Source organism: Aulonocara stuartgranti, assembly GCF_965226115.1.
Source record: "Aulonocara stuartgranti genome assembly, chromosome: 7".
NCBI classification, from domain to species: domain Eukaryota; kingdom Metazoa; phylum Chordata; class Actinopteri; order Cichliformes; family Cichlidae; genus Aulonocara; species Aulonocara stuartgranti.
In genome coordinates, this window is record NC_138945.1 from 50,637,094 (window position 1) to 50,664,790 (window position 27,697).

The 27,697-nt window shown below is 41.2% G+C and overlaps 1 protein-coding gene and 1 long non-coding RNA gene across 3 annotated transcripts in view; one reads left to right on the forward strand and one right to left on the reverse strand.

Moving 5' to 3' along the window:
* Nucleotides 1-9,306, reverse strand: part of wnt7bb (wingless-type MMTV integration site family, member 7Bb) — a 28,472-nt gene extending 19,166 nt beyond the window's left edge. The window contains exons 1-2 of one of the 2 annotated variants that reach the window (XM_082542497.1): nt 8,607-9,306; nt 1,467-1,693 (exon numbers count right to left, since the gene is read on the reverse strand). In XM_082542497.1, the coding sequence (XP_082398623.1) occupies nt 1,467-1,693; nt 8,607-8,677 (298 nt within the window). In that variant the 5' untranslated portion in view covers nt 8,678-9,306. Of the gene's footprint in view, nt 1-1,466; nt 1,694-5,997; nt 6,607-8,606 lie in introns of those variants that run through there. The other variant, XM_082542496.1, reaches the window with a different exon arrangement.
* Nucleotides 1-27,697, forward strand: part of LOC309711934 — a 185,005-nt gene that overhangs the window by 102,231 nt on the left and 55,077 nt on the right. The window lies entirely within an intron of this gene.

A 27,697-nucleotide genomic window follows, 5' to 3' on the forward strand; every position in this document is an offset into this window, starting at 1 on the left:
GATTTGCAGAAGTTTGAGAAGTCCCTCAAGCAAAAGCATTTTAAAATGTAAACGTTTGCCCTCTTTTGGGGCTTTTTCTGCCTATATGAGAACACTCAAGTGAACCAGCCAGGCATGGACACAACCAATTTAGCCCAATTAACAACAGATGTGTCCATCTATTTCGGTTTGACATGAGTTCTCTGCAATAACACGATTAGCTGTCTCTTCATTCGCCGTCTCGTTTTCCATCCATACGCTTTCCCCATCAGAGCCGCACTTCTTTTCGGTAGCTTTTCCACAATTTTGGACACAGCCAGCTATGGCAGGCATGCTGCTAACCAACACCCCACACTGCACAAACTACATCAGCGAATCAGCTGCAGGGAACACTAGAGAAACAGCATTTTTTCAGCTGAGAATGAGGAGCAGCAAAAGATGGGGTGGAATCAGCGGTATGCGAGATCCTCTTGAGCAACATGAATGGTTATACAATAGAAAATCAAAAGAGACTGCGCATTACTGGTTTGAGTTTGAACTGACTGTGTGATGTGTGCAGCTTGGGTTTGGCTTGTTACGAGCCATATTTCATGGGGTTCAGAGGGTCAGGGCCTGGTACCACATTTTTGATGCTCTCGTGGCACTGTTTCATAAAACTGGGACAATAAAGATGCATTATGTAACTTCTTGTTTAATAAGAAAATTACTGGTATTATTGTTGTCAGCTACATTGCCATTACCAAATTAATAGTTGCGATTGCAGGCAGAGAAAGAAATTTACTACCATCTGCTCAGCATCGCACAACTTTGAGGCTACACAAAGCCTCAAAGCTGTAGTTCCCGTTTTGTATCATACTTTCATTGTTAAGTTGACTGGAAAGTCACAAATCCATAGTAGTGTACAACAGTGCCTCAAATGGTTTGTTCCTCTGTCTTATTAAGACGGTGTATCGCTCACCTTTAAGTTATATTCAAACCAACGTAATACCAAATCCATAGTTATTATGAGTGAGTGCATTTTTGTAGTGAAGTACTATGTCTATAAATTTATTTGGGAAAGTGTGCCACTAATGTAAAATATCATTTAAGCTGTATTGTTAAGTATCTTTGTGTATCAAAATCCGATTATAAGATTTTGGCTGTTTTAGCTTTTCTTTCTAACTGGTGTACATTAGTGGGATGTCTAAGACTTTTATTTAATCTCTTCTGCATAGAATACGGTTATTATGATTTTTTCCACCAGAGTCCTGTAGGGTAGCAGACCGTAACACTGAACCTAACTTTAGCAAACAAAAACCTAACCCCAATCCAAAGGTCTTACACTGATTCAATTTGCTCATTAAAGACGTGATCAGTGGCAAAAGTTCCTTGCAGCGCCATAAGCAAAGCCTGTGTAAGTCTATCGCATGCACAGCCATACAGAGCACACAGATATGGATACAGGAACACACTATCCCGCTTCAATTTGTGAAAGAACGCAGACTAACCTACTCGCAGCTCCTGACCGAAGACTGTTCTTTCTCCCAGCGCCGAACAGTTCCAGCGTCCATATCGGAACTGGTATTGACACTCATTGATGCCCATCTGGGCCCCTTCGCCCACAACAATTATGGCGTCCGGGCGGCTCTGGCAGATGGCCCGCTGGCGAGGTGCCAGCCCTGGGATCTTGTTGCAGATGATGTTGGCACCCAGAGCCACCACTGAGGACAGGGCCCTGCCGAAGTAAGAAAAACACACCGCCACACACGCAGACATGCATTCATACGCAGAGGCATGGATGCATGCATGCGTTGTCGCACACACACACACACACACACACAAACAAACTCAGTTAGAGCCTCCAGAGGACGGTGAGATTTACTCACTTTCACGAGACTCTCCAGAACAGGATTCAATTCAGCCCGTGATTGATGCACATTCCATAGTAAAGTGAAAGCTGTACTGCACGAGAGTATTACTATTTAATGGATTAAAGGTAAATGAAAAACCTGAGAGCTTAATCCAACATAAGAAATATAAAAAATAAAAATAAAAAATGTTAAAAACAGCCCAGAGAGAGACAAGAAGATGCTTATTTGGCTGTTCACAACAGCATTCCCCAGTGGTTTGGAAGACGTGAGTTTAAGTAATTTGTTTGGATTTTTGTGTCAATTGTTAGGTAACATACTGGTGTGAATGGCTTCCAGACTTGTATACCCACTGTGCAGACCTCCTCAGTGCCTGATGGCACAGTTGCAGAAATCGCTTTTTTAACCAAATCTCATATAAAGTACGATTTGTATGATTTGTGTAATTACAGTATGCGTTTGAAGAATACTTGGGGTGTAAATTGCCCATAAATTTCATGAGAGGCTTTGCATTGAACACATGTAAGGTTTTCAGCACTGGTTTTCTCCAATCCTAAAGTGGTCGGTCTTGTATGACCCAGGACATGTCCTTATTGGTTCACCTCAAACACACAACAGCATATTTGATAGGTACAACGGCATATTTTCAAGATGGCTTTATGGCCACTGGGAACACCAAAACAGATTACAAAAAAAAAGAAGAAGAAGAAGAAGAAAAAGAAAAACACAGACTTTCTCCAAGATTCTGTTTATAGCCCTTGAAACCATGTAGATACATACTTTTCAAACATGTCAGGGACAGGGAGCCATAAATGAGCGCGGAGGCAAACACCGCCTTTGAAGTATGACGTCGACCTCCGAAGTATTGACCACAAACGGGGCAAACTAACACAGGCGAGCTGTGTGTCAGCGAAAAGAAATGGCAACATATATAAGGGGTGAAATGGAAGAATGGATGAAGGAGACGAAGAGAGAGGGAGAGACTGGGAGAAACAGAGCTCTAGGAGATGTCGATTTTAGAGCTCGGAGCACACTCTCGTTCTGAGAAGCCCTGACTTAGAGCGTGGATTTGAGTCGGGATAGCTAAAAACCTCTCGGACGACTGTGTTCTCTTTTCTGATTGTTGTTTAAGTTCCTACGCAATGGAAGAACAACATAAATCTCAATTTCAAAGACAAACTTTAGAATAAATCCTAACTGCAGTGGGGCGAGTATCTGTTACCAAACACAGGGCTACACACATTGTCTTGGTGGAGTATAACATTGAAAAGGGACACGCAAAATGGGTATGCTTGTTGATTTTAGAAACGCTTCACTTGAACTCGCCATAAATCAATCAATGTCAACATGTTAGGATACACGTTTTCATATAGAATAGAAGCCCGATGTTTATTAGACAGAAGAAGAAAAAAAAGAAGAAGAATTAAATTTGGTCTGCGAAACGTGTGCATCACTACACTAGATGCAAACTTATCTAACAGGTATTTAACTTCTAAAAAATAATCATATAAATTTTTTTTAAAAATCCCCTGTTAGAAAGAAAAAAGGACATTCATCAGGTGCCTTCTGCATTCGCAGCGAACACTACAGCCTGCTGCTTCTTTCAATCCTGCTTTGCTTTCTCAGCTGTAAAGTAGCTCGAACTTCTCTGACCCTCTTTGACCCTCCGCTGCATACACGGTAGTTCATGGCAACGACGACATCCAGTTTGTCCAAAAGTGAAAGGTGGGCTCATTAAGTTTAATGTGCAACTAGAGAAATTTGCTTCCTTCCATAATGAACATTAGAGATGAATAAGGTCAGTTTGCGATAAAAATCCAACACAAGCGTGATAATTTTTAGCTCTGTCAAAGAAACCTCTTTTCAGCCTCCTTTGTTAGCTCTTTCTCATGTCCTTCACATGCTAATTTGCACAATCACAGTCTACCATGGGCAAACCCGACCAACAGACAACACCAAACAGAGAATTCCAGGGCTAAGCTTTTAAATCCCCGCATCATCAAAGTGCACAAATGCGAATCTGTTTGCTTAGTGTATGCTCTGTGTGTGCCAGCAGCTTGGGGGACAGCTCACCCACAGCCACACAGATCTCCAATAAGATAGACTGTCAACATGAACTTAAAAGTAAGCTGATGCATTTCAAAGCCCCGGCCTGTATAGCTTCCTCAGGTTTACAGGATGAGAGTCGATGCAAAAGTTGTGTCTTTTCATGCAAACTGTGTGCTGTTTAATCGACTAATGGCAGCGTCACTGGATTGTGGTTTAGCAGTGATGCTGCAGAGAGATGAGAGGAAAGGTGGGTTTTAATTTTAAAGCAGCAGGTGGAAAGTCTGATCATGTTACCACAAACCGTACAGAAACCTAAAACATTTAGAGTCCACCGTTAATTGCTCTTTCTATTCTGATTTTTAAGCTGGTAAAGCTGATTTTTCATTAATAATTTAACCTTAGCGCTGATAAAACATGATCATTTCCATGTTACATTGATCCCAAAAACTTCAAGACTAAAACAGTCACCAGGAAATGTAAATGAAACACTACTTTAGGTCAGTGTGAAGTCATTACTGTGGAAGAGCTTAAATCTTAACTGTGGTGAGGAGCTTAAAGATTCCATCACAGTGCAGTGTGGTGGCCTTAAGAGGAACTATCATCTGCGTCATGGCATGCAGTTTGCTTACAGCCACCTGCTTCATCACATTGAACACTTTGAACCTAACTGACAGGCTGTTACGTTCCCAGGCGTGTTTTCTACAAGAGGAAGGCCCTCGCAAAAATGCCCGAGGCACAACTTACTCAAGTCAAGTGAATAAATACTCTCCTTATTCCCCCCACCACACACACACAGACACATTAACAGCAAATCTAGCAGCATTTATAAATTTTAGCATTTTAGAGTGGTTTTACTTAAAACAAAATCCCTTACACGCCCACAGTTTTCAGACTGTTTCCACAGGCGAGGTGTGCAGTGACTCCAAAGGACTATATGGATATATACTTTGGCTCGGGGTGTATTTACTGCCCACAAAAAACTTGTTTTTACAGTTTTACATGCCAAAACATTTCCTGTATAGTTTTGATGAAGGGGTATTGTATTATTTTGAATCTATGTTTAAATGTTCTCCACGTGGCCTATCCTGCGGTTAATACACCGCTGAAAACATAGTTAAATAATCCAAACAAATAATGGTATGTAACTTTGATGTGCAAGCCATATACTTAGCAGCGTAGCCTACTTTTGTCTGAACCCCCCCAAGGAAAAAAAAAAACACATCTATTCCAGCATCAGGTTTGGGGTCTCCGGGCAGCAAAGGATGGAGCAAAGGACCATGTAATTATTTTGGAAACTTTAAGAAAGCCGCCGTTCTGCGAAATACTTTTAATCCAGAGCTCAGCGCATTGCGGTGCCAATCACGTACGTGTTGCATAGGGGATAGTTTAAGATGTGGGCTCAAACGGTAACATCAAAATATTTGAAATCGGGGAGAGGTGAGGTAATGCGTGGTAGTCTTTCGCTCGCTCTGGCAGGTTAAAGGTGCTTCCATGCGTAAAAATGACCCACGTTGCGCGAAGTTTTTCTCACAAGGGGAAGAAAACAGAATCTCCGCATCTAATTGTCTTGAACATCTCTGCCACTCAGTGGCCAAAATGGACCAATGTTGCAGTTCCTACAGTATTATTTTTCCTCGATTTTGTAAAATGTTTTAAATCCAACAGCCTGACCCAAACGAGCCCTACTTACTCCGCAGACATGCTCGCTGAGGGGATGGCACATTAGAGCGTTGAGCTTTACGCCAAATTACTGCTTTCCCACGTGGACCCGGGTGTTTCTACTGATGAGTATTATCTTTTTTCTTCTTTTTTTTTTAGTTTGGATAACATTAGTTCAGTTGAACAATCAAATATGCCGCCTGAGCTGCACTTCTGTTAGACCCGGTCCGTGTTCGATACAGTTTGATATCACGGTGTAAATAACTCTGACCTGAGGATGAGGGATGAGCGAAATAATCCACTTTTATCGGCTTTTGAATATTGGGGCGAAGAAAATATATCCCCTATTGAGAAGACTGAGGGTTGTGAGAGGAGGAAAGCCTAACCCGTGCATCTTTGTGTTGCTGAGGATGAGAGCGCGCACCCTGTGGAGTGAAGGACTCGTTAATTGGCTCGAACTTACAGGTAGCTGCCACTCGTCAGGATCAGGAAAATCTGCGGGTAGTAGACTGACAGCAGTACACTGCGCGACGAGAAGAGGATCATGATGACATTGAGCAAAACGGCCACGCTCGGTTTGAGTGAGACGAGACGGACTACGATGAGAGGAGGAGGGATAAAAAAAAACCTTCTTTAATCCCGGGCTTTAAATCCCCTTTTCCGCACAAAAATAAAAAAATAAAACTCGCTCTGCGTCGCCTTGTGTTTGCGCAGCGACTCTACGCAGCTCCAAGCTCCCAGGGCCGTGTGTGCGCCGAGATTGGCTCTGTCATCTCTCAGCAGCGGAGGCTGTTACACAGTACTGTGGGTTCCCGAGCCGGAATGATGATGGTTTTAGGGATTTTGCATGGCAGAAAAGTGCCTCTCTCCGCTCTCATGAGAGTCGTGCCTGCCATTGGGCAGGGAGAGACACTGCTATCCGCCCACTTTGCCACAGTGGGACAATAGGGTGACACTCATCTGATTCCCGTTGGACAGCGCTAAAGGTTTCATTCATCATTATCACCCCCTCCCCACCTACCGACACAGCCACACAGCCCCGCAACCTCCACCCCCAACCCCACCATCCAGCCAAAAATAAACAAACACAGAGGCTGGCTGCTTCAGCCTCACACCATCAGCGAGGCTCCATGTGTAAGAAATCAGCGCACGTCTTGGCAGGATGTGTCATTTTGAATCAACAAGTTGGCATCACGTTAACGAAGTGACTCTATCTATCTATCTATCTGTCTGTCTGTCTGTCTGTGAATGGCAGATATGATTCTAGCTATTTTTCCATGCTGCTGTAAAGAAATGTCTTTGTCTGCTGTGACATTTCCATGGAAACATAAAGCATAATTCCCAGAAGCCAAACAGGGGTTCAGTGACCTTATTCTATCCTGCGGCAACACTATAACATTTCTATAGGCGTCTATAATATTTCTGCTCTGCCTACCTGTCTGCTGCGCTCTGTTGGCTGTCATCCTATTTTGAGACCCTGCTCTGAGGCAGGGTTTTCTATGCTCAGGGTGCAGGATTGATGGAAGTAAAGGCTTAAAAACTGCACTATTGTTGCCATAAACTGAATTTTTCTTTTCTTTTTTTCTTTTTTATTTTTTTTCTGACATGGTTTGGTGAGTGGAAGCTTTTTTTATCTTCTCAACATCGTGACTTTCACTCAACACCTGCAGGCTCCAGTTATTGTACACAAAGAGGGTACCATGAAAGACTTAGCCGGAGTAAAAGGATGGAAGGAATGAGCTAACTGCTCAGGATTAGTAAACAATAAGACAAGAGACCCCATAAAGGAGCTACTGTCATGTGACATGAACCCCGTGTGAAATCTGAAGTCAGTTCACGAGGTTCTGTCTATTTGATTCGTTTCGACCGCGCGAATCTCCGAGATTTGCGCAGTCGGAGCATTAACATCAAGCTGCAGGGGCCCAATCGTTCCATTTTACAGCTGAAAATGTGAGACAGGATAAGATCAGATCTACTTAACTGCCATTATAAGCACAAGCATACAACAAAGTTAGAAGCACTCCTGAACTTGATGTATATGACAAACATAAACAGTCTTACTATTAGAATAAAAGAGTCATAAATACATGTTCTATACTATTATGTGGTGTGGTCGTGTGTGACTGGTACCAGCTTTCATTTTTAATTATTAACTTTTATTTATTTCTTGGGCAATTGCTTAGAATTAACCCACTAAGCAAATGCAGAGTGGCTTAAAAACAACAGAACCTGTTATAAAGTCTACTTTTTATAACGTAGGTCCTGCTTTTGCTCTGATTCGGTTGGATCTGTCTCCTCTGCAGCGCAACGTTCCCGGTAGGCAGGGCTGCACAGGACCCCTGGGCCTTATTATGGCTATAGCAGCTAATTTATATTGGTTTCAGTGTATTAGATTCAGATGGGTTAGAACATGTACTCTTCGACTCACTGAGCATTTCACTAATAATTAATGTTTTATTAACAGTATGATGTTAAAAATGCGCAAAAAACCCCCCGAACTTCTGCTTATCTTCCTGGAGATCCTAACACGATCATGCCCGAGAGGCAGCAGAGAAGGAAGGCATGGACGTCCTTCTGTGTTTATGTATCAAGGTGAGGTATTGCAAAACAGGTAAAAACTCCGTCTGGGCAATGGAATGTGGAACTACAACTCAGTCTGCCGCTATTAATGAAGGTATGCAGGGCCGAGCTGAATCCGAGGCAGAGACAGCGGCTCAAATGATCCTCTGCAACAAAGCAGGAGTACCAGGAGGTGAATTAAATAAGCTTCTGTGGTAAACGCCGATCGATCGTACTGTCCGTTGGTACAAGAACAGACCTGCAATTTTTTTACGCATAACACCCCTCTCCAAGCTATAGCTGTGCACTTTGATGATGCAATGATTCTTACATGTTTAAACACACCTGGTTTTACTTTTTCATCCTCATGCTTCACTCTAAGGTCAGAGGGCAGTCGAATCTTTCCTCTACAATGCTTTTCCCCTCTGAAGCGTGCCTGACTGTCGCAACGAATTTCACACCGAGGCTCGCGGGCTACAGTGTCTCGATAAGTAACAACGACAAAAAACTCACCCAAGTCTGAGGTATATGATGCCAAAACACAGGAACACGTAGAGACTCCGTCTTCGGAGGGTTTCGTGCATGATCGTTGCCACTTTGTCCGGAGGCCATGCACTATAACATAAAGTGGCCACGCTTTCCGTTCACATTGGCAGGTTTCTTAGCCCTTCCAGATGCACGTGTACCGTCTGTTTCCCGCGACATCTAGCATAAGCTCCTTGGAAATAATCGACCGTGCGAAATCCATGGTCCGCGAGTACAGGTGAGATGCTGATGACGACCTGAAAGGTGGCTAAGAACTCCAAAATGAAACTCGAGAGAGGTTCGGACTTGAAAGGTGAATGAGTTCTTGGAGGAAGTGCCTCCTATTCGTCCTTACTTTGACGGTAAAACCTAATTAACAATTCCTACTTGCTGTGCCTTGCAGGTAGAAAGAGAGCGAGGGAGGGGGGAATAGTTGCGCATACTGCAGTGTCCTAAAAGAAAAGGAAAAAAACGCGGATTTCGTGGTGTTTAAAGCTTTGGAACATCGCTGCTTCTATATTTTGAAGACATCTTAAACACAGACCACGTTACTAACTTGCAACCGCCAGGTAGTCTAATACAGGTAACAAAAGGGCTCCTTGCCTCCTCCTCCTCCTGCAGCATGGATATGCAGAGGATGGGACGGGCTTCAGTGCTGAGCTCAACACGTGCAGTTGTTGTATGGAAAACTAAAAGGAACGAAGTGAAATGGCCTTTTATAGGCCTGTAGCCCCGGCTAGGCGCTTGCAACATTAGGCATTGCCCCACAAGTGATGGGCTACACCACAACAGTAAGCCCCATAAAATGAAGCAGAGGAGGAATGGCTTTCCAGCTGTTTGAGTGAAAAAAAATACCACTGCATGACTAATAATTAATAATAATGAACTGGTTCAGTAGGATTCTGTCAGTGATTTTGATTAACAGTGAAGTGCATGAACAAAAAAACATAAACAAAACCTCAATATTCGCATTTCTTGCCTATGAGCCAGGGTGATGTGAATTTTGAGCAGATATTCAGACTATGGAGTTAAATCCTTTGGGACTCCCTCTGGTGGCAAAAGGACACACACATACACACACACACACACACACACACACACACACACACACACACACACACACACACACAGACAGATAGATAGATAGATAGATAGATAGATAGATAGATAGATAGATAGATAGATAGATAGATAGATAGATAGATAGATATGCCACTTTACATGTCCTGCTTGTTTTTGGTTACTGGAGAAAATGTAATAAAACTGATAATCTGACGAGGCCACTCCAGTCTTAGAATTTACCTTAGTTCACTTTCAGGCACAACTGATCATATTTGATCAGAGTGATTTATTTACTTACTTACTTTAGCTAGTCACATTTCAAGGAACCCTTTTTCTCTTTACTCTTTAAATTTTATTGTCCCTGGTATGTTTCTCTAAAGAACGCATAAACCATCAGTTCAGTATATTTCCAAAGAAAGTACATGAAAAATAGCTAACGTGTTGTAATAATGATGCCATAAACTAAAATTACAGACATGAGCTATCTGAGCACAGAGACTGTCGGGCTGTTGTTCGCCACGAGAAACAGACAAAACCGCAGAGACCTTTGTTTCAAGACATCCCTGCATTGTGGTTTCAAGGCCTTTTCCTTCAAAACATGCCCATCAAAATTCCAGATGGAATTTAGAAATAATGAAAGTCAACATGCAGGCCCAGGGTGACATAAAAAAGACATGTTTTTGATGTCTGCCCTGTAAAAGATGGTCTTGTTTGTCTTCAAAATATACATAACTCATAGGCCTGGGTGGAGATGGTCCTGTTTAGTTTAATTAAAATGTTCAAAGGACTGACTCGTTTTGTTTTTTTTTTTGTTTTTTTATTGAAGCAAGGCTCAAGACCCAGGACAGTGTGCGTCAGCATTGTTTGTCACTCGCCATTGTCATCACAGACGTGTCACACGCATCCAAACCGGCGAACACATTCCCGTGCGCACTAACACACACTCCTCGTCCCTCTGCATCCATGCAGTAAATCTGCGTACGGAGCCACAAATTAAACCGTTAGACACAAGCACTGCGGACACACACAGAGAATCTCTCACACACTGAAGCACTTGGGTGGCATGTGGAAGATCTTGTGACACACTGTTTATTTAACTTCAAAAAGAGGAGGCAGGGATGACAGCATTTAGGTCAACGAGGACATATCAATCTGCGTAAGTCATACGCCACATCACTGCCTCCGCTTTGTGCTGGATTTCAGGGCCATTGTATTCGAAATATTTCCATTTGCAGCCTCTTGAAAGGCAGTCACTGTCTTTGCTCTGTGCTTGCCATTTTTCTCAGTCTGCTCTATTACTTTAATAAGTGCCAGCCAAACTTTGTCTAGATTGGAGCATTGTGTATCTGTTCCTTTTCATCTCCGTGCTCTCTTCCCAAACTGCAGAGGGGAAAATTGTTGGGAAGGGAGGGAGGGGAAAAAGAAAAGAAAAAAAAAAGCAGATCATATTTTGGCAAGCGTGGTATGATATGTCGCACTGTCTTTTTGAATATTATTAAGTACTCTTGACCGACAACTAAATAAGAAAACCCACCGGTTGCCCATGTGTTTGCATGGGAGCTGGTTCAGCTGGAAACAGTGAGAAGGCTGAAACGCACAGTGTGCCAAACCACGGAGTGGCGTCTGGGGCTGGGTCCACCACATCTACGCTGGGCCCCAGGCAAGAGGGGGGAAATGGCTATATTGTACTCGCAAAGTCCCCCCTTTCAATCTCCATCAGACGTCTCCCTCTGACTCTCTGTTCCTCTTAATTTTAACACTTCCTTCAATTAGCCAAGCTCAGCCTCACTTTGTGAATACAGTGATGGAGATTTGTAGAAGCATGCTGGGAGTAACTGAAGTGCATATAAAATGTCAACTCATACATGGAACTGTGAGGTCAAAGGTTAGACCAACCCCGTCATTCCACCTATCCTTTTGAATGGATTTGACCTATTCGTCTCTCCTGTTCAGGCACAGCTGCAGGTAGGGAAACAGGGTGTGTTTGATTAATTCCTCACCATGCTTACTGATATATCAGTTAATTACAAGCTCATTTGTGTGCATATGTGTGCAATCATAGATCTGCTAGGCTGGGTCCGCATGAATCCCAGGCCCACTTCTTCCTGGAAGCTGAAATGCTGCACCATGCCCTCTTGATAGAAGGCAGCAGGGTTTTTTTTTCAACAGCTGGTTCCTCTCCACAGTGCCCAACACCACACTTGCTGAGATTGTATGAAGTTTGAACTGAAGCTTAAAGCGGGGAGAGTGTTTTTTTCTCATGTTAAAACCTTCAAACATTAATTTGCAATGTTGCTATTTTAAATAGGTTTCACTTCTTTGCAAGGCCACTAGCCAAACTGTCACGGGTGTTTTCCTGATCAGGCCAGGGTTCTTAAACAGTGCAGGGAGGCAGGATCAGTTTTCCCAAATCTGACAGTCTGGGACACCATGCCAAAGCTGTAGTCTATATTCAAGAACACACTCAGTAAAATGAATGAAATGACATAGAGGAAAGAAAAGAGTCCGGTTTCAACTTGGAGAGGTCTTAGAAAGACTGAAATTAAGATTTGTTGCTACTGTTCCATGTGTCTACGCGAGCGACTAGCTGAGGATGTATATTTGCACAAAAGTAATACAATATACACTTGATAATTACTGCATGCAGGAGTTCGGCAGGAATACATTTTATTGGAACAAACCTTAGCATGCTCATCAAACGACATGTGTCACATAAAAGACAGCATAATTCACGGTTTGTTTTTCAGATTTTACATTGTCTGCTCAAATACTTACTGATATTCCAGCTGATACTGCTAATGACCAAAAAACAGTGAAGTCACATCAGTAAAATACATCTATCCCCTCCCTCAGTATTAAAGTTGGGGTCTTTTTGTTGTTGTTTTTTTAATCACGTGTTTTGATGACTCTCCAGAATCCTTCCCAAGTAAAAAATTCAAAATTATATGTCATCCGGGGATCATAATATAATGAATGTCTATGCCCACAGACCTAGTATGTCAAACACAGTTTGACTCATACACGCACAATAATACACAAAGCCACACACTCGAAGAAACCTTCGGAAGGAAATGAAATGCTACCTTTTCACTCTTCAATAGTATTTGATTGGTCTGACTGCCCTGGGCAAACATTTTGCCTTCAGTTGTTTTCATTAAATCAGATGGGTAGGAAGCCCTTGTGTGCCACAGTCTAAGCATGGGCCTGTCACTTGGAATGAACACGGGATATATATCCATATATCTTGTTTATTTGTTGTTGTTTTGATTTTTTTTACTTCACTGGATCAATATTATTGGGACTAAAATCCCTCTTACATTTAGCAACACTGAAAAAGCTATAATACAAATACAATTCAGTTCAAGTTTGTTTATATTGTGCCAAATCAATCAATCACAATAGTTGCCTCAAGGCGCTTTATATTACAAGGTACAGACCCAACAATTATACCGAGAAAACAATCAAATGACCTCCTTTGAGAAAGCACTTGGCGACAGACAGAAGGAAAAACTGCATTTTAACGGGAAGTGAGAGCAAAATTTCACACGTTCAAGGCAAACACAGGGACAATTTATTTCATGGCTTAAAAACACATAAATCTGACCAAAAACAAAGTATATCAATCACATTTTAGCTTCCTTGGTCAGAGAATGGAACCCTAGCATTTACATTCACAATAAAATCTGACAGACATGTGGCTTGTGTCTGTATCAAAGAACCCCCAGACACTGTGTGCAGTGGAGCGAATACAAGCAGTGCTCTTTGTTGCCCTCTAACAAGCCTGTGGATATGAGAAAAGCTCTGAAAAGACAGAGTCCACATCAATTTGGCACTTGAGACACAATTTCATCTGTAATATTAACATGACTTGTTCCCTGTGCCCAGAAGCAACAATTCAACTGCATAATTTCTGTTATATATTTTTTTAAACCCAACACTATCAGAAAAAAACAACTCATCAATAAAGCATAAATCAAATATAACAAGTAAGCTTGAGGTTTGCTTGAGGACTTCAGTGTTTGTAATTCTGCAACATTCTCTGTAGTACTTTAAAATAAGCAGCTTATATAATTGATTCCAGTGCATGCTGGTCCACTGGCCAAGAGCTATTAGTGACTGTGCTTTGCCTCAATAGGCAGGAATATGAATGAGATAACATTGCAAAACTTCATTAGGTATTAACTTTCCTCCACTTTTCAGGTAAACTTTGCGGACACATCAAATGCACACTTTGGTGTTGGAGTTTACATACCTGTGAAGTCTAAATGGGCTGCATTGACTTAAGGTGTGGTGCTATATTTGTATCTGGCTGCAGTTATGGACAGGTACAAGTGCGTGGACATGTGCACACATATGCACACATATGCACACACACACACAAATGCAAACATCGATCTGAACAGCTGGGAGTGTTTGCAGTGCGAGCGGGTCTTTCGTTCTCCTCTCTGTCTCACACAATGACCCATGCACTGTCTGTGTTTGCACTTCTCCCAACTCAAACAGCGTGCGTTTCCGTCCCATGGCCGTTCAAGCACACTCTGAGGCTTGCTTTTGTGAAAGCTCACACGAACTGGGAAGGCTTGGCCTCGGGTCACACTGAGAAAACAAGGGCCAAGTTCATTGAGAAATCAAGCAGAATCTTAGAAATGTACCTGATACATTTCTCCCAGTGTTTTCTCCACACTTCTGATAATGTTTTGGCATTCCAGTCAGGTTCACAGAGATATTGGCCACACATCTTTTCAATCACAGTCACAAAGACAAACGTGCTTTGGGGAAGAAGCTGGTGGAAGCTCATCGTTCTCACTCGGTTACAGAGCAGTTCATAAAAATGTGGCTAACAATGAACTCCAGACTCCCTGTGCAAAATGAATAAAATATATTTTCACAAAAGCATTCTCCTTTATTGTCTTACATCATTCAGTTTTTGAAAATGAATTTACATTTAAGTCAAATTAGCTTCAAAGGAAATTTGTTATTATTTATTTTTGCTGACAAACCCAGCATAAATCACTAGATGTGAGTGCACAAGCTAAGTGTCCTTTTTTTTGAAAACCTTCTTGAAAATCTTTGACCGTTCTCACGCCGCTCCATCTTTGCATATGCCTTTCTCCTCAATCCATCCCCACTGTTTCTCCTCAGCACTGCGTTTGGCAGACTGAGGACTGACTGACTCTATACTGATGGCCTGATATGTTTGGATATAAGAATGTGGTTTTGCTTTTTTTTGGCACTGTATGTAAAAGGGTCTTTTCATATACTATCCCAGCACCAAACACAGCATATGTAAAATGTAAAGGCCATCTGCGGCATCCACTGCTCGCTGATGGCTTGGCAGTTGTATAGCGAGGCATAATAATAGTGGTCTGATGCACTGCAGTGTGTGATATTTGCTGTGCGCCTATTCAGGTTTGTTGACGTAAAGTGATATTTAAGCTAGATTTCTGTTGATATAAGAGAGCAATTAGCTTGACCAATCATCCTTAAAATTTCCTCTGTGGTGCATGCCAAGATTTCGTGTTATGCAATGGTTATATTTCTTCCTTGCGAGTTTAAAGTGCACATACAACAGCCGGTACATTTTGTTATAATTTTTTTAAGTTTCACAGTTACACAGGGCGGCAGTCACAGCCAGCTATTTTCCTTCTTTTTTATGCGATTTAACCTTTCAGTTTAAAGAAAAAAAGGAGACGAAAAACAATTTGTGAAAATAATCTCGGTAAATATAGCAATAACAATTTTAAATAGTAGGCCACAGTAAACACATGACCCACGACTATTGTCATAAATGCTGTAAACCATCACCCGGTAACTTTACAAAAGCCAGTAAAAGATAACCAGTTATGAAGTCTGAATGTAGACGTTTTTTCACATTAGATGAAGTTTGATCAGTTATCATTGCCAAAGTCAGGAAGCACAGAAATACAGTCACACGGTAACATGTCACGTGACCCATGTGACCACATGTCCATCTGCAGTAAAAAAGAAAATACTGATAAAAGGTATAAAATGTTGAGTATGTGAACCACACCAGTCACAGCACTTTTTTGTGTTATTTGACAGTTTTATATAACAAATGTCTTTTTTAATAAGTTTCCTCACCCTATCATTGCTATTGAATAATATGAAATGTGGGCTTGGGGGCGTGAGAACATTTTTCATCTTCTGAATTGCAAAAGAAACTGTTTCAGAAACACTGAGTTAAACTGAATGGTGTGTAATTCATATGCCATTTCATGACAGCAGGCTCCACTGGTACGCATTACTGTAGGTTGCTTTTGCATGAGAGCTGGATGTAGAGTATGTGCAAGACAATAAAGTAGCATGTTGAGGCATGAGGCACTGGCCTCGAGGCAAGTCGGCATAACAGTATGGAGTAAGAAGCGGAATGGAGAAGAAGGAAAAGGACGAGAATGAAGAATCTCTGTCATAAATTAGAGGATTACGTTTACGCCTACGTTGCATCTAACCATTCTTCTTCTTTCTAAGCATGTTTTCCTTATTTGAAAGACTATGCAAAGCACACCTTTAAAACAACCTTTTAAATTCCTTTCATTATAGACTGTTAATTTATTATCCCAGTTAAAGATCTTTGAAGTGACAAGAAGTTAGCAACAAAAAACAATCACGCCGGAATCAAAGGTAAATAATTTCTATCAGTTGCCATGAAAACTCTGTCTGTATTGTGAGTTACTTAATGAAACTCCAGTCTCAGGTAAGTTGAGAGCATTAAGAGCTTCTCTGGCATCCCCAGACTGATCCTGGCATCGGGCTGCTTGTCAAACACAGGTTCTCTTTGTTGTGTCAGCCACACACTGAACCTTGCAGGGGCCTCACGTACACAGAGGAATGTTTGGATGGATCTGTTACACAGCCACACACGGCTTGTTTGCCTGTTTGACTCCACAACAGTAATCTGACATCTAAACTGGGTCGAGGAACTTCTTGTAGCTCCTAAAAGCTGGACAGCGTATAGAGAGAGAGAGCTGGGAGAAGAATTCTAGAGACAGAGACGCCGAGAGAGAGAAATCATTGTCAACAACAGTGAACGTCCCTGCCCTGGTGACACTGGTACAGACACACTGGAATATTGGTGTCTTGCTTAGTTGTCATGCATTTCAAGGGTAAGCAGACCCAGCGTAGATGTTGTTTTTCCTAAAGAAAAAAAATATGAATGAATATATACGTCTTTTTCTGTTTGCTTCCACTTGATCGCTTTCCAAGTTGCCTCGAGGACACACGATTCCACACAATTTGCATATGCTGTCAACACACACTCCATTTCAACTCTCACACTGGCCTCCCGTTAACCCTACGTTTTTCTTCCTGCATGTTTGTGTCTGCAAAAGACCACTTTGTTGTGTCTGAGCAGCGAAGCATCGCAGTGAGGAATGACTTCCTGTGAAAAAGTGACTGCTATTTCAACTCGAGAACTGGTCTGTCTGCGGTTTGTCTGTCTGTCGGTCTGTGTGTCTGCCCTCAAGTTTCCCCTCGGCACTCAGAGGAAGAAGACATTTCTTAGCATAGCAGCATTGCTAAAGCCATAGCTCCCTGTCAGCATTCTCATCTCCACTGGAACTGAAAACAGAGAGGATCTTGGGCTGCTTGACAACATTGTGGGGGGGGGGAGACACTTCACAGCTCCTTCGGACTGAGTCTGTGGTTGCTCTGAGAAGTTCCATCTTTCTTCTAACCTCGTTCAGGTCCTCCTTTCATCTGGTGTGAGGCTTTTTGGGTGAAGATTACAAGAGTTAGAGAAGAGAAACCATACTCCACACTGAGGCTAGAGCCATTACCTCAGCCTCTACCAGCATGACAATGATATTTTCAGTCTTAGCATAAACCCTTTTATAAACTATAGCTGCAGAGACATGAAAGGCTTTCCATTTGGTTTTATTTTGTTGCGGTACAACACTTTTTTTTTTTACTGCATGCTTTCCTTCAGAATTAACAGAAGGTCTCCTTTGTTTAGACCATCTTAGAACGTTTAGGACATCCAAGAGCAAAAGTCATTATGGGGATTCTTTTAGAGGCTGTTGCACTGTAACTGTGGAGTGGTAATATAGTGTTGTGGTGATGTGGACGATATAGGCATGACTCGAAAAATCTTCAGATCACACTGTAATTTGGAATTAGTTATTGAACAAAAGGGATTAAAGGGAGTAGACTGGAGATCACTATTATTATTAGAGCCACATCTACCGCGTCGCATTTTCCGGCCTCCGAATTCAATTGCGACATAATCAAAAGTGACTCTAAGAAAACAGAGACCAAAAAATGTTCTTCCATTCCCCATATGCTGAGTATTCAGAGCATTTATTTTATCCTTCACAGAATTTATTTGTTTTTGGTCAAATCGGCCACCTCCGTATCTCCCTGAGCCAATATTACACCCCGGAGTGGTTGGTGTATGAGTGGATTAGAACTTTTCCATTGACCAGCGGTTTGCAGAGGTTATAATCTTGCACCCCAAAGACAGATTTCCCGTTAAGCCTAGGAAAGCTGTCTGACACTGCTTACTGGAATCTACCAGAATTTGTAGAAAATGCCTGCTGGCAGAGACACAGATGCACATAAAGCTCAGAGAAAGTGGCAGATAGCACATGTGAACAATGCAATTTCTCCTATTATATCAATGGTGCACGAGAGCAATAACTTTGTCTGTCTTTTATCTACATTTAGCTCGAACAGAATAATGGCTCCCAAGCGTACACAGTGCTGGCGCCTCATGCTGTCGGACAGATAAATCATTCATAACCAAGCGATTAAATATATTTAGGGATATATTGGTGGTTAATGGGTGGTTGGATCCTGGCACTCCTGTATAAAATTCAGATTTGACCGCTGTCATCAGGAACCCATTCGAATGATGATGTGTTTGGGAATCCATGCCCATCTGTGTGTGGTATAATAAATTAGAGCAATATGTCAAGAATCCGTCCAGGACATTATAATCTACATACATATGACGTAGAAAAAAAAAACTTTTGTTAAAATATTGATCTGTGGGGTGTTATCTGCAAGACTCTCTCTCTAACAGTCATGTTGAGTAACACATGACCCTTAAGAACACTGCAAAATAGTTCTCTATCTTCAGATGTTACCGAGATTATCTGTAAAGCTTTAAGCAATGCAAATTTGATTCTCTGCTTTCTACTTGTGGTCGAATATCTATGGTTTAATGATTTTGTGAACATTATAAGCCCCCATTAAAAAGACACGCAAAGCAAAGTGGCAACTGAGCCTTTCCAGTAGGTGGAGACAAAGTATGCAACACAAACTCCTGCCAGATAAGCTGTTATTTGAAAGTCAGTCTACTTTCTACTTTTGTTAATTTCCAGTTAACTATAAAGTACATGGACACAGAGAGAAAACAGGAAATTAAAGAGTTTTTTTCCATTGAGGAAAAGAGCAGCAGTGATGGTGCTGAAGTGATTTTTAAATCAGAACTATGAACACAAGCTGTTAGACAAAACAGAAAAGAGATGACACAGATTCCATAGAAAGAGAGCTGATCACAGAGCTTTACTTTTTATATGCATTAAATCTTTTAGGAGTAAAGTTAAAGAGAGCTTGTCTCAGCGCTAAGGTTTAGTGGACGCCCAGCAGAGGGAGATGTTGCACAAGCTTAGAGCTACAAGTGGGAAGGAGATTCTTAAGCAGTCCCCATAGCAGAGCAACTGGATCCAGCCCACACACTTCTTGCCCTTTCTCCATCTTAACTCCTGCCATCTCTTAAACTATGACTATGATAACAGACCACTGTAGCGCTGCTAATGAAGCTTTGTGACAACATGTAAATGCTATATTTGTATATCTGTTCGTCACTGGTCTGCAATTGTGTTTTTGTTCAAAGTAATCGGTAAAGTTAAATTAAATCTGTAAATAAAAAGGAGTATTGAAAAGTGTCAGCTGTGCAAAAAGCCATCTATGCAACTAAAGTTTATATCGGGACATTTGCTATTAGTCTGTGATCCAATGGCAGAAATGCTCCTGTGCCGATATGACTTTTTGAATTCTCTCTTGTCTTGATCACATTTTTTGTCTGCTTTTTACTTGACAAGGCTCAGAGAAAAGGCCTCTTTTACTCTTTTCTTCCCACTTTATTAATCACCATGAACTAAAGTTGAGACAGATTGACCAGCTGGCTAATGGAGACCCAGTCCCTGCTTGCACGCTATTGCACACATGAATATCATTAATAACTTCATTAGCACTTCCTGACTATGGCCGACACCACTGTGGAGTGGATTGCCAACTTGATTGTATATGTGTGTGTAAGTAACTGTAAGGGGTTGGCGGTGGGGGCTTGAATCTTGATTGCATACCACATTCTAGATTCAGAGGAACACATCTCCTCCAGTTCCAGCCTCGCCGTGTGATTGAAACAATGTCTGGCTCGGACACACCACACTCCAAATCCCACCAGACATATCAATGTACAGTAACTGTACCCCTATTAAGACTCAAAAGGAGCTTGATCAGAGATAAACATTGTGGCCATTGCTCTGAATCAAAGTGCATTTTAGCACCGGGTTCTGTTTTAGCATGGAGCACAAACCACTTAAAGATCAAACATATGTTAATACTCTGTTTAATAGATAAACCTCTGGTAGAGCTTGACTGTAATTAAGAGCTGAACCTGTCTCCTCTCATAGTGTGTGAACTGACATAAAAAGTCTGGAATATACATATATAGTGCTATACACAACTTTCACTAACTAAATAACAACCGCAAGTGCACTCAGTGACCTGGTTATTCCCCTGTGAGGAAATGTCACTCATGTCCATGAGTGCATGAAGTAAAGATTTTAAATATTGCAGAGCAGCATGGTTCTTATCAGCACCATGCATTTTAACTACAGCCTTTCTGTAACCACAATACTACTTAGGAACTTGCTTGCTTGCTTAAGAGCTCCTCAACCATTATAGACAAACTGTCCTCTGTGTATGTGTCTTAATAGAAAAGATTCTATATTAAATTAAATTTTTATCTACACTTATTCTTCACAATCTCATGAAGAAACTAAAATCAAAAAGTATTGGTTGAGTAGCCAAGATCAGACCTAAAGTTTTTCTGAAAGTCTCAAAGCAAAGTTCTAAATCTTAAATCAATTAAGCAACAATTTTACAACGAATGGCATGCTTCTGGGGTTCAATTCACTTCAGTTCATTTCAATTCACTTTTATTTATATAGCACCAAATAACAACAACAGTCGCCTCAAGGCACTTCTGCTTACGTTGGCTCTACTCCAGATACCAGATACTCCTGCTTTGCATACTCAATGGTGCATTGAAAATGGTGTATACTTTTTACCATTAATCATTTTAAAAGTAACATAGATTATAGGCACAAACCGACTTGGGAACCTCATCATTAGTAAAAAGCTGATAAAAGATTAGACCACTGAACCCAACACCCTCTACCCTTTGGCTGTCCCTAGAAATTCTACCCATAAAAATTCTGAACATAGTTGTGCCAAAGGGCAGCCCTGACCAACACCCACCAGGAGTAAATCTTACTTGGTGATATCAATGTGAACCAAGCTCTCACTACAGGCCTTATAGGCCAGTCTCATGAAGAACTCCTTATGGGACCCCAAGATGGGGTCAAATGTTTTCTCCAATTTCACAAAACATATGTCAACTTGTTGGGCAAACTCTCATATCCTTGAATATCTTTAAGACCAGGGCTTTTTTTACTTCTTAATCCCAGACTCAATCATACCCTGGCATAGCCCTTCCCAGGGAGGGTAAAGAGCGTTATCCTTGTGATATCGTACATACCCTTTTCTGTAACCTTTCTTGACAAGAATGAGCACCACCCAAGCTTGCCAATCCAGGGATATTGTTCCCAGCTTCTACACATTGTTGCAAAGACCTGTCAACCTTTATAGCCACACCAAAGCCTTGAGGAACTTGGGGCGCACTTTATCTGCCCAAGGAACCTAGCCAACAAATAGTTTTTAACTACTTTGGGGAACTCATCCACAATGATAGGCAAGTCGTTTCCCTTCTACCCAGTTGCTGCTTCCTTTATGTAAGGTGTGTCAGTAGGATTGAAGAAATCTTCAAAGTATTCCTTCCAACACTTGATTATAGCCTCATTTCAGGTCAGCAGGACTCCATCACTAGAACATAGAGTGTGAGCAGGAACCTTCTTTCTTTTCCTGAGTTCCCTGCCAGTTTCCCAGAAAAGCTTTGAGGATGACCGTTTTGTAGTTTGACATAACTTATCCCACTCCCAAATTTTGATTCCAGAACTGTGCCCTGCTTTAGCTGTTGGTACCTTTGTCCAGAATCCCATAAGACAAGGAAACTTGACGGATGTTTGATGTGTACTATTTGGTCTGGGGATTGTCACCACGACAAGACTAACCACTTTAGTTGTCCAAGTGCCTCAGCAATGGAGGTGCAGGATATGGTCCAGTTTTTGGACCATTTACTTTGAGTTTCTGGGTGGGATGCAAGAAGACAGGTCAGCAGGACCTGCAGTCTTCTGCCTGAGGAACTCGCAGAAGACTGGGCACAACAATCAGGACACACTTCCCAGCCCACAAGCACAGGTAAGCAACCCTTATGTTCACTGGGTTGTCCAATGTTCAAGCCACAGGGATATAAGTAAGGGCAACTTTACAATGATTTGAGCCCAGTTTTATCTAATATCTCTTGAACTCATGCACACACTTGGGCTCACAAGGGGCTCTCCTGGGGCTCTTTCAATCACCAAGGCCTGCGTTAACTACCACCAAAGTCAACAAAGTAATGGACACCTACGACTCCTCCAGGAACTACACCATAGCAGCTTGTTTCCCTTTCAAAACAGTAATATCAACTTTCATGGTTCATTCAATAGGTAAGATATTTTTAAATCACTCTTTATAATGACAACAACAAAAACACTTCCGGCTTGTCTTCCCACTGTAGATATTCATCACAGTTTATCAATCCATTTCACTTATTCTGTTTCGTGCATAATTATAATGATATTGAATCGGTAATAAATAAATAAAAATCCCAAAACTACAAAGGATAAACCCAAGCTTGTGAAAAATTGTAACCACCCTTTAACGTAGTAGGCAAATTAGTACATAACTGTCATATTTCCCACTCTTTTTTTAATCAATAAACTTTCTCCCTATGCTTTTTCTGTATGTGTCAGCAGATATCCTGATGCAAGTGACAGGAAAATATACTGATACTAATTAGATTATGTTTTGTCCAAATGCTTCAAAGATTTCAAGAAGATAAAAATCAAGGTCCACTGACCCAGTAAATTATACTTTCTGAGTGTGCACCAAATTTTCTATCCATATACAATCAATCTTGCTGCGTCTAGACCCATTTGCACCTCTTAACAGAGCAGACCCCGGAGCTATAAACTGCTCGACTATGACACCCGCTGCATGTGTAAACTCCACTGCTCAAGTTCTTTTCTAATCATATGGGTCAGATAAAAGTTCAGTGAGTAATATTCACATGTGTGCCAATTTAAGCTGATCTCCTTCCTTTGCTGTTTAGTCACTGCGCAGGGTTAAAATGTACCCTTTGGCCATACTTTTCACCATGTCAAATGCTGCACTTTATGCAGCTGAAAGTGAATGCAGATGCTTTTTAAAGATTAAATTGAGAACAAGAGCCAAAATGTTACGTAAAGGCTCCATGGGCTACTTTTGATTCATTGTGACTTTTTCTCTTCAATTCTCAGTTAAGCAAAGGTTTTTCTTGTTGATCATTCTTTCACTTGTGCCACCATTCCCATTCCAAAGTCATTTCCGGTTCACCGTACCCCTTCTAGCTCTGTCACTGGGGGAGACAAGTTTCTGCCACTGATACATGGACAAAGTGCAAAGTTGCAAAGTGACACCAGGAGGCCCAGTGTGCTGATTCAGCCAGTGCAGAGGAGGGGTGAAGGGGAATAAAGACAGAGGTAGGGAGGAACAAAACCATCTCCATGCAGCAACTGAAATCTCGAGCTGAGCTCTGCGCCAGAGATGGCGCTCTGTATGAACAAGACTTTGGGCATTTAAATACAAAAATAAAATGGAGGTCCACAAAAAGGAAGCTCAATCTCCTCTGGTGATAAGGTGTTTACAGTAACATACACTGAAAACACTCCTATAAATAGCCTTCTTGTGAATGAGTCCCATTTTCCTTTCCACACATATGTGCATTTTTTTTAGTGCTTTACAGTCCTAAAAGATCCTTGACCTTGCCTGACCTGCGAGCATTCCATCACAAAGGAAGTGATTGTTTCAGCACAAGGACAATGTGTGTTTGTCATCTCTGGAAGGAATCTGTGTGTGTGTGTGTGTGTGTGTGTGTGTGTGTGTGTGTGTGTGTGTGTGTGTGTGTGTGTTTGTTTGGGGGGGGGGTCTTTTTATGGCCCGGGAGGCGAGGGGAGTAAGAGTGCAAGAGATATACAGTATTGTATTGTGCAGTGCGCAGCGTTGATTGCTCCATGCTGTAAGTTCTTTGAGGTCACTTACTGTAAAGGAAAGCATGTTGTCCAGTGATAAATCCACAAGCCTGACTGAGTCTTTCCTGTTTTTTTTTAGACCATTGGTATGCAATGAAGGATTTTGTATTTCATTGACTTTTTAAATATAACATCCTCCTACCTTCCTACCTTTGAGTTATGGTGATTCATGCCCACAAAACAGATTTTACAAGTGAGGTGCAGTAACCACTGGATGATACTAGTGTTTTGAAGTGTGAGGCCAACATGATCATTTCATAAACAGAAAGGCAGCATTTGTCAAGGCTCCTTCTGACAGTTCATTATAACATGTGATGAATAACATATGCCGTGATGAATAACAGAGCTGCAGCAGGGTTGTGGGGATGGCCCAACAGACAATCTGCAACAGCAAAGAGGGATAAAAACCCCAAATAGAGACCCTCCCAGTGCACTGAAAGGGATTAGATGCGGTAATGCCCTGACAAACACTCAACAATAAATGAACTGTATGCCACATGCAAAAATATCTTCTGAGTGTGTGTGTCCACACAAATGTCATACAATAGAATATAGCATGCTACAAACATGCAACGTAAGAATGGATGCTAAACACACGTACACGTGTTTGAGCCTAAATGTTATTCCTGCTGCACATGATAGCATGAATATAACAAAGAAAACAAAATTTCCTGCTACATTTTGATATTTCAATGTCAAACCAACTGTTTTTCATTTGCACTGGCTGGGGTGAGTGAGTTCATGGAGTCTCATGACCGAAAATAGAAAGCTCAACTGAGTGTGTTATCAAGGCCTGCCCCACATCTTGTTAAGGCACGTCTGCCAGCCCATCTAAGCCTATCACTGCGCAACAAACAGGACCGACATACACACACCCACAAACGCACTTGGTAGCATAGGTGCTCATCCTTTCAGTCTTGTCCTTAAAAGCAGGTCACAGATGAACTGGGAATCCCATTGTCTGTTTGTGTTACGACATTTCTGGTGCTGTGTCTGTGTCAGGTTGACTTCTTGCAGGAAACAGCATATGGTGCAGCTTTTGTCAACAATAACAGGGTGAAGTGCAAGACCATGAAAGCCCATGTGATCACTTTACCTGAGATGACCTTTCCCCACATACACATGACTCACACTGGACTTTGCTTCCTTTAGGATGTAACATGAACTTCTCCAGATTAAACGAAACTAACTGGTTTGCACCAGGACCATAAATGTCTATCAGTTGTGAGGTACTTTTAATAAGTCTTGACTAAATTTGTGTTCCCTTTTGTAAAACAAATATTTAAAACAAGTTTAGTTTAATGCCCTCTTACCTGCATTGCTATAGGAAATGTGTCTGGTATTTGGTTGTGCATGACAGTCAAATTAATCTTCTCAAGCTCAAGCTGATGAACAAGAGAGAGGAATAAGTGACAAGGTAGAGGTTTCATGATTGGATTAAATAACATTCACGGAGACAACATGGACTTGTGGATCCAGATCTTATTTTTTATGTACTGAAAGACCCCATTTCTAATTTGACAGCTTCTTGGCAGGCTGTTAGAAGTTAACTTCAGCACTGGAGCTATTAGCTTAAGTTATGTTAAAGCACAGAGACGTGGCTCAACAGAATATAGTGTTACTTTCCAAACACTGCTCTTAATTAAACTCAGACTCAGTTGCGCTTTAACATGTACGCCCTCCAAAAACTAGATGTGCTTGATGAAACATACATGATTAAAATGGTTTGTCTCCTGGATGGTTTCTACAGAATATTAAGGGTTTATCATATATCGACTAAGGCTAATAAGGGATAATACTTTAAGCAGGAATTTAAGTTAAGCCTATAATTTGACATTTACATCAGAAACACAATTACAGTTTTTTCCTAGTAAATACAAAGACAGTAGCTCAGATCCGTGCTGTATGCTATTAATAGGTGAGGTTTGTATTTAAACTATTGATGTTTTTGCTCTGCATTTGCACACGGATTTCATTATGTGAACTTTATAACTGGTATTTAAGTCAAAGTAATTAACAGGTTTCCACTTATGTCATTTGAGAGCTACTGTCAACAATTAGAGCAGACTGCTGATGACTGTAAACCATGCATGCTATAAGGCTTTATCTTACAAACTGTCAGGTAATTATTGCAAAATAACTTGTAACTTGAGCTATATGCATTCAGACTGGTAGGGTTGCTGTGTTTTCCACATGCTATCTCTCTTTGTTAGTTTAGTTAGTTAGTTATAAACAGGTTTCTTTATTATGTCAATTTTTCGTGATTAGATGGGCATTTCTGGATTTCACATGACGACATTAGTGGATTAACTTAAATTTCTAGGTATAGTCATATTATTCTAACCTTTATTTAACCAGGGAGTGAAGCTCTTTTGTAGCTCTTATGCTTTTCATTGGTGCAAACATAGAGAGAACATGCAGTCTACATACAGAAGGGACCTACTCAAGTTTGAACCCAGGAACATCTTGCTGTGAGACAACAGTGCTAACCACTGAGCCACCATAGTGCCTATATAAATTATTATTCACTAGAACAACATACCAGTAAGAAAATAGTAATACCAATCTGAACTAAAGCATTGTTGAAAAGTCTTGAGTCGCCCCTCATGTCTTTACAATTTTACTGGGAAAAGAAGAAATAGGTTAAGTCCTTTTTAAAAATGTTTACCATCATACGTATTTGCCTTATACAAGGCAAATACAATCTTTGTATAATTCTAACAAGCTTGTTAGCTTGAAAGGCTAAAAAGCTTGACAGTTAATATTTGTTATGACCACATTTATTCTTCAACACAGAAGAGTTCTTCAGGCTTCTTGAATGACATCCAAAGCTCTACTTTGGATGTTGGCTGCCTTTTGTTCTGTTGTCTGTCAACAGAACAAAAGGCTTGCTTCAATAATAAATAACACTGCTTCAATAATGTTGAGGTCTGGGCTCTGGGGAGGGCAATCCATGACTGATAGTATTTTTCTATCCAGGTATTGATGGTGAGTTTAGGACCCTTGTCACTCTGAAAAATGAAGCTGTTGCAAATCAGCTACTTCATATTGTTGCGTGATGGGTTCAAATCTGACAATACATTTCTACGATCATAATTCCATCAGCTTTGGCAAGATTCCCAACATGACTGGCTGAAACCAGCAGCCTCAAACCACGACAGAGCCTCCACTCACCGTTTTACCTCTCCTTTGACCTTCTTCATACAAGGACAAGGACTTCAACCAACAAATTTCAAATTTGGATTCATCACTCCTGTTGCCACTGATTTTCAGTCCGGTTCTTGTGTAATTTGACATACCTCTGCCTTTTTCTCTATTTCCCTTCCTTAAGAATGGCTTTTGACAGCAACTCTTCCATTGAGACCATTTCTGATGAGACAGTAGATGGATCAACTTAGGTGCAGAAATACTGTTTTATCCATGTGAAGTTGTGTTAAGTTTGGTGTTTTCATAGCTTTAACTAACAAAATGGGAGCAAATTATGTATTTTTGCAACAGGCTACTAGTAACAAAGTGCCTAATGACAGAATTAAAATT